Below are 8,384 nucleotides of genomic sequence, written 5' to 3' on the forward strand. Positions count from 1 at the left end.
TTTTCAGTGTTGGCTATGACAGGGAAAGAAGGAAATTCTGGGTGGGAGGGAGGAGCTGACATGCTCAGTTCACAATTCTTAGTAACTTCCTGCTTTTAAACAAGTTTGTACAACTTTTCGGTGGACACTACCAGACCCTTGAAGCAAACCAGGATTAAGAGGTTCGTCTAAAAACATAAATATGTGTATACTATTGCTTTGTTTACCAAAAAGCTACTTTACTTGAGTAAAACATCACTACGTTTTTAAAAACAAAGTATAAAATAAAAACTAATAAAATGAAAGTGATATATTGACAATTTATTTTAACTTCCAGATCAAAGTGACCCATAATCGTCTGAAAACAGTCATAGAGAGATTAACAGCAGACAGAAATGGATGCCTTTAATGTTATGTTGCTGGGAATATCAAGAAAACTGAGTGAAGCAAATCTGAATGATATGAAGTTCCTTTGTAAGGAAAAGATTCCAAGAAAGAAAATGGAAACCATTACAAGTCCAACAGAGCTATTCACAAAGCTCCAGGAGTTGGCAGAGATGTCAAAAGACAACCTTACTTTCTTGATCGAGCTTTTACAGCAAGCACACAGAAATGATCTTGCAGATGAGGTAAAGGGATATCAGTGTCCACCTTCCAGAGTGGAAACCTTTGTAGATGAAGCATCAAATGAAGGTAAACATGTTAGTAGGGGAAAAAAATTAACTGGATTTTTTGTTTATGTTTCCAGGGACATTCCAAGTATATTATGTTTTGGGGAAAACACTTCCCCAACACACTAGCATTCTTTTATCATACCTTAGTTTGATCCCTTCATATGCCAGATGATTATTTTATATTATCTTTTGTTTATATCCTTTTATGATATAGTTTTCATTTTCCAAATATAAACCCGGCAAGGAACAGGCACAGCATTTGCTAATATGTTTTTAAAGCGGAATAAACTAAAAAACAAAAAATTGCCACTTACTTTTAATCCGGCAGATTCCTCGATGTCGCTGGTCTTTCTTGCGATCCAGTCCCGCGTCGTCCTGGGATTCCTCTTCGTCCCAATGCAGAGAAAGCGCAGGGCGCTTCTATCTTCTTCCTTCTGTTCTGGTCTTCTTGCTCCGTCATCTCGATCTCATGACATAGCCAATGTGAAGGGGGGGGAGATGATTTCACTGCGCATGCGTGAGATTGGTATCTCTTTCCCCTTGGAGGAAAAGATGCCCGAGGCATGCACAGGAGCAGCCAGAGCCTCCCGGGATGTATGTTGTAGGTATCTCAGGAGGATCTGAACTCCCATTAATAATATAGTCTACCCTTCTAAATTAATAAAGTAAAAATGTTGGGGTTAGCTATACTTTTAGCATGTAATGCTTTTTTGCTGTGTTTGTTTTGGGTTCATATAGCTATTGTGCTGTGTTCTATTATCTAAAAACTATATATCAGGACATTTCAGCTGCTGGGAAGCGAATGACACCTTGCAAAGTGTCACCATGTAAAAGAAGAATAGTGTTACTTACCTTTTCAGGAATAGGTGTGCCAAAAGTCAAATCTTTGTTCACCTTTAGAGCTGCATGCAGCACAGGTATCTGATGTTTATCTTACTGTGTCATTCTATAGTTATAAGAGAATTTACCACCTGATTAGTCAGTGTTATAGGAAAAGAATCACTATCTGCATCCTTTTAGTAATGGAGAGTCAGATATTATCTCAGCAAACATATTATTTCTGTTGCAAGAGATGACTGTACTTACATTAGTTTATCAGTTTTTTAGTGTCTTCATTTAATAAATCTTATTTCCCTTTGTTCTACAGACCCTCTTGGCCAAGCATTTGACATAATATGTGAAAGTGTTGGGAAGGACTGGAAGATGTTGATGCGTACTCTAGGGCTTACTGATGGTACCATTGACCAAGTTGTCTACGCAAACCCTTATAATTTGAGGGAACAAATTAGGCATTGTCTTCGGGAGTGGAGGAGAAAAAAGAAAGAGAATGCTAAAGTGTCTGCTCTGATTCAAGCACTGGAAAAATGTAGAATGAAGCTAGTGGCAGAAAGAATATCCGATGAACTAAATCTCAGTCATGGAATGTCATAGAAATTACCCTAGAAACAAATTTTAGGATGTTCTTGTATGACATATTTTTGGTATTTAAAGTGAAGGGCCTATTAGGAAATGCTCCAGAATTTAGCATAACTGTGCAAAGCTGGCACCCTAATGAAGACATACAAACCCTTTACTTGTCAAACTGCAGCACCAGAGTATACCAGTAGTCAACTAATCTGGGGCATGCAAAGAACACAATTACTTTGCTGTTAGGACTCCTCACAACACACAAATACTTCTTGAAGCATGGACGATTTCACTTGGGGACTCAGGGAGCCAAAACTCCAATGTGCAACAAAGTATGTATGGTGACTGCTATTGCACAGACACGTTGGTTTGTACATGTGCAAAAAAGATAAACATATTACGAACTGTTAACATGTATTCTGTAATAAAAAAAATGATAACATTATATTTCTTGTTGGGCAGTGGTTCTTTATCGGTTCTTATAAGTTCTGTTACTGTAAATTTAGGTCATCTGGGTCTACTAAATACATCATTTGTTGTGATTTTTTTTTTTTTATTTCCAAGCAGTTAGACCTAGTATCAGTTTGTTATAATCAATTAGGAGTCTGAGAGAAGGAGACAGGAACAAACAGGTAACCCCCAGCTGACTATATTATTTCACGATACCATTTAAACTGCAGAAGACTCCATACAGGTACTCCAATGTGCCCTGTCCAAAGTTGAAATTGACTGTAGGCCAACCTAATAAAAATCCTGTGCTTTAAAATTATAGATGGAAGCTGACAAGCAGTTTTCAGCATGTTCAGCATGTTCTAACCTAAAAGGTGCCTTCTAAGAAAATATCTACATTGCACTAATTACCATCAAAACTGTAAAATCTGCTATTTTTAGGGAAGTTAGGAGCACACATTTTCCTTCTGACAACTTGGATAGTAATCAATATAAATATCGCTGGACAGAATAAACAGGGTGTGATACTGCGATAGTGTACTGCATGGGCTTGCCAGTGAGATAAACATCTCCTAACAGACTGCAAATAAGGGTTAGGTGAAAAGCAAAAGTGAAAGGGGGGAGCAATTTACATAACTACAGTGGATATATTGGGAAATATACTGCACTTTAGATCAAACCTAAGTGATGTCTATACACTGGAGTAAAAAAAACTCTTTCCAGTGGATCTATGTCTTATAGACTTTCATCTAAGTTTACCTTTAATTCTGTAAATGAGAGCCACCACACACATTTCATTAATCCTACTTAACCCCAGCTGAGTAAGAAGGAGGTTCAATCGCCTCCAAAAAAAAAAAAAATATATGATCTAGCAGCTAAACAAGATATTACACTAGCGCATTTTTGAAAGACTTTAGTAAAATGTATTATAATACAGTGAGAATAAAAGCAGGATAAACCTGCTGAAGTTAGCAGTCATAAGACAGAACCAAGCAATATGATATATTACCACTAGAGGGCAATATTAAACCAAATAACTACAGTTAGATTTGACACACTAACACTTAAAACAGAAACTGAAGAAAAAATTATATGTGTGTGTGTTGAGACATTTATGCCCAAGGATATGCTGACTTCAGATTAAATCAGGGGAGATGTTGCTCTAGGGGTTTACCTTTAAGACTCTGCTTACTTAGTTTTGAATTTTACTCTATCAGGAATTAAAGAGGAACCTAGCTCTGCAAGTTGTGTCCAAAAATACAGACAGAGGGCAAAGGATTATTCGCCTGTGCTTGTGGTCACCCTGCTGCTGATCTTTACACATTTTAGTACAGCAAAGCTTTACATCCTCAAGTCAGAGCTTTCAGCAAAGAAAACAGAGCAGCACAATAGTGACATCAGCAAATCTCATGAGACTACCATTTATAGACATTAGATTCACATAAAGGAATTTACTACATTAAAATCCACTTTAAAGTGGACCTAACTTCACTTCTGCTGCAAACTTTGAAAATGAATTCAACCACAATGTGTGCAGCTACAGAGGTCAATGTCAGTGATGTAACAAGTTGAATATCCATAGCCTGAACATCCATAGCTTTCACACACAGGGTAGCACTTTGAAAGCTTATATGTTATACTACCTGTATGTTCCTGCGGCACTCTCCAAGTCAGGTTGCATGCACAGAAACAGTCCAGAGGGGCTCCTTAAAGGGTCAGATACTATTTTAGCCTCAGCAGTAGCGGTCGCTAGTGCTGTGACTTTGTGCCAGCTACCTTGCTATTCTATACTCGTACTCTCTTGTTATCTGCCCTGACCTTGATTATATCTGCCTGCAGCCTGCCTGGATCTTTTGCCTAACCCTTACATACCCTTTGCTTGCCCTGACCATTTGGACCTTGGATTACACTTACCTACTGCCAGCTGTGATCCCTGCTCACTGTAGTTGTCACTTTCCAGGTAGGGTGACCCTAAGGGTTGTGACCTGGTAGCACCTTACAGTGAAGAGCTCAGTGGCTTCCAAGGTTCCCCCCTATGGGGTGTTCTGGTGAACACCTAATGTCGCTTAGAGTCTGTGCGTCAGGTGATCCCATGCTACCAGCTTGAGGAGACCCTAACATAAATATGTGTTATTAGTAAAGTGTATTGGGAGCAATACCATTCTACTGCTGTGCATACTTGTAAAACTCAGCAACTACCACTGGATTAGCATTTCAAGAGGACAGGTCAGAAATGGCACCTTGCAAGCTACCTTAAGGTGCGTACACACTTCCAATTTTTATCGTTCCAATCGAACGACGAACGATCGATTGGGCAAAAAATCGTTGGTAAAAAAGTAACCAACGACGCCGACGAACGAGGAAAGTCGCTGGAAACGAACGACCGGACTGACGGATCGGATTGGACGACGATCGTTGAGCATCGTTCGTGTGTACGGTCGTTCGTTGATCGTCCATGTTCAGAGCATGCGTGATGAACGAACGTCCGTTCACTTTACTGTCGTGCACATAGTTCCTCTGTCGCTCAAACGATCGTATCTATTGTGTGTACAATATCTACGAACGATCGTGTCGTTATCTCTATGTGCAGGATCGGTGCTATACGATCGTTCGTATATATCGTGCATGAACGTTCGTCGTTCGTTTTCCAACGATAATAATTGGAAGTGTGTATGTAGCTTTACAGTGAGTTTCTTACAAAGCGTTTAATTTAATTTTCATGAGCATTAGCATTATCCACAAAATCAATGTGCAGTCAAAGCTCCCCCATGTATATTTTTTGTTTTTTACCTAAATACCTTTTTAAGGGTCCTTTACATCTCTGACTGATCTACAAAGGTACATGGTCTATTTTTTAAGTGCAGAGAGCTACAATGACACCCCGTAAACGGATGGTACCATGCATACATCCCTATTTATCAGCTGCTAAAAATCTTAAACTCTTGTGTAAAAAGAGGACAAATGTAACAAAATCCAAAAATGTAAATTCCCTGTGTAAATATTAGGAATGTTCCGAATTAAATAATTTTTTACATGTCACCTAAATTGTCATATGGGGCTAACACACTATTTGTGCATACTGTGCAATTTATGGGTCCTCTGGGACTTTGGGAACAAATTATACTAGATGTAATTTAGATAGATGCTATAACTCCTCAAACTTGGCAAAACTCACCCTAGATGCCAGTTTATACACAGTGAAAAAGTGTTTTTAACTTGGCAAGTAGTTGAATTGGGTGTCCAAAAATTCAAATCTTTAGGTGCCCCTTGGTGATTCTGTCTGCCACTGACGTCAAACATTTTCTAGGTAACTATGATTTTAGATTCCGTTGTATCAAAAAAGACTTTGCTAAAAGTTTCAGCAAGGATAAATGCATATTTCTGTGTGCACTGATTGTTTGTTGAGTGAGAAAATACTACAGTAAACTATAATATTAAAAAAAAAAATGTAGAGGTCCAAAAAGTGAATCCCCTGGACCGCCTTGCCTTGATACATATACACACACATATATTTGAGAGGGTTTAATGCTATTTTCAAGCAGTCAGATCTCATTTACATTTGAATTTCTGCCCAGCAGTGAAAATAAGCCAAAATAGCAGTTTTAAAACAGAGTGTAGAATTTCAGTGAAATCAGCATTTCCAGTGCATTGTGGACCTCTCCAGTCTTTCTGTCATACTTTGAAACAGCTGTTTTTTGTTGCTAAGGAGCCCATAACACTCCAGAGGGAGAAATAACCTTATTATTACGCTACATTAGTTGGAAAAACACTGCAGTGGAATTAATGGAATATTTTTTGACAGCAAAAAAAAAAAAAAAAAAAAAGATTGCCTGGTATAACATTGCATATGCAATGCATATTTCAGTCTTTATAGTTTCCATCATAACTGGACAAAACTATGTATTATTTACAAGCTTAGCAGACGCTGTTAAAAATAAGCTGTCTGGATATTTTTTCTTTAAAGTGAAACTACAGCCAAACTGAAAACACATGGTATTTCATAAATGTGAAACGTTTTACCCGCATTCAACTGCCACACTGCATAGAGAGATCAAAGTCTTCAGTTGATGCATCTTGCACACCTGCATATTGGGTCAATACATTTTTACTATATTGCTCTTTCCCTTTAAAACGTCATGGTATAAGCATGCAAGATAAAATAGCACTTTACAATTCAGTAATTGTAGTTGTTTACCTAAAGAACAAGAATGTTTTATATATTTTTTTCTGTTCTCAAGTTCTGTCAACATAGCAGAACGTGAGAGAAAATCTTAGTCAGTTGTGAATATAACAAGTGTTCCTGCAGCACGATTTCTGGTGACAGATTAAGATTGTGGACATTACCATCTTTTTCTGTTTCTGTTACCAGAACATAATGAGAAGATGATTTTCTCCCGAAGGGAAAAAAAACAAAAAAGAAGCCTAACAAGGATTGCTAACCATTCCTTCTCTTAAGCCAAACCTAAATAAAAAAGTGTCTTTAGATACACTTGCATAAATACACTACAAAAATACATATGACAGGCTTTTGTGTGTTGGTATTCTTTCGGTAGCCTATTTCATACAGGATTGTTTTATTCTACCACAGGACAGCCATTCTCAACCAGGGTTCCTCCAAACATTGCTAGGAGTTTCCTGATCTGTGGCAGGCTCTTATTTGACAGTACCTGCCTAGTTCAAGGGACAACCCAACGTTATGACTACCATAATCTTTTAAAGGTTGTTAAAAAGGACGTTCAAATCCAAAAACAACCACCATAAGGGGCATTTTACTCATTGACCACCAACGATTTTGTTAAAGGAGTTCACCAAAACCTGAATTTTTTTTTTTGGAATTGGGGGAAAGGGATTTAGAAAGGCCCATTATGCGTTTTACTTTCTTAGCACAACCCCTGCAGATCCCCTTAACTCAGACAAAAGTAATCAAAGCTTATTTTCACTTTTCCTTTGGATTCAGTTCAAAATGACCACTGCCAAGTTTATTGTTATTTATGTCCCCATCACTTTCTTTGTGGCAGGCCAGGGAGATCACAGGATCTTTCAATCATGAACAACACCCAAACAAAAAGAGTGAGTAAGAGTTAGAATATAGTTAGAATATAATGTCTGTTTGCACCACTGCTGAGTAGGTTAATAATAATTAGTCATATTCAAATGAACTTGCCCTGTATTGTGACGAAATTCTGAAACTTATAATAGCTGTTTTTCAGTTTTAATAAGTGTTAGAAACACTAGAGCAACTTCGTCATCCTAAAATAATCATTTCATGTCTTTGTGTGCCAAAACAGGTAGTCCCCAGGTTACATATGAGATAGGGACTGTAGGTTTCTTGAGTTGAATTTGTATGTAAGTCGGAACAAATACATTATTTTACCAAATCCAATTAGGACAGATGTCTCAACATATTATTAGGCAGTGTGGTGTCAGTTACTGTATAAAATCTATACTGTGAGTTAATCACAAACAAAGCAAAACAAAAAAAGAAACCTTATGGAGCCTAGACATTCATTAACTTCTGGAGTAAGCTTTGATTTGATATGCAAAAAGAAACTGTATCTAGGAGTGGTCTGTATGTTGGGTGTTTTTAACTCGGGGACTACCTGTACTGTACTTAGAAATACAATATATATTCTGACTCATATACAATATATATTCTGACTCATAGTATTTGGATTAAAGTAACTGGGTTATGCATGTGGATATAAAAGCTTGGGTATGTTCCAAAAACTGACTGAAGAAGTGGATTGAATACCCTGGAAAAATGTCAATATTACATAGGAATTCCAGGAAAATGTAAAAACTACTACTAGCTATACCTCAGCTTGGATAAATGAAAACCTTCCTAGACATTCCTGTTGTGGACACTTTCTCTCA

General features: G+C 37.6%; 1 protein-coding gene across 1 annotated transcript; it reads left to right on the forward strand.

Moving 5' to 3' along the window:
• Positions 1–17: 17 nt before the first annotated feature.
• Positions 18–2,505, forward strand: FADD (Fas associated via death domain). The gene is made up of 3 exons (XM_072422085.1): positions 18–161; positions 317–672; positions 1,801–2,505. The coding sequence occupies exons 2-3, from the start codon at positions 375–377 to the stop codon at positions 2,082–2,084; spliced, it is 582 nt and encodes a 193-aa protein (XP_072278186.1). The 5' UTR covers positions 18–161; positions 317–374; the 3' UTR covers positions 2,085–2,505.
• The last annotated feature ends 5,879 nt before the right edge of the window (positions 2,506–8,384 follow it).

Source organism: Pyxicephalus adspersus, chromosome 9, assembly GCF_032062135.1.
Source record: "Pyxicephalus adspersus chromosome 9, UCB_Pads_2.0, whole genome shotgun sequence".
Taxonomy (NCBI): Eukaryota; Metazoa; Chordata; class Amphibia; order Anura; family Pyxicephalidae; genus Pyxicephalus; species Pyxicephalus adspersus.

What these genes read in the sequence shown, in the direction of transcription:
- FADD (XM_072422085.1), top strand. Translation starts at nt 375, where the DNA reads ATGGATGCCTTTAATGTTATGTTGCTGGGAATATCAAGAAAACTGAGT. An exon ending in AGATGAAGCATCAAATGAAG is followed by an intron (nt 673 to 1,800) that starts GTAAACATGTTA and finishes TTTGTTCTACAG; the next exon opens with ACCCTCTTGGCCAAGCATTT.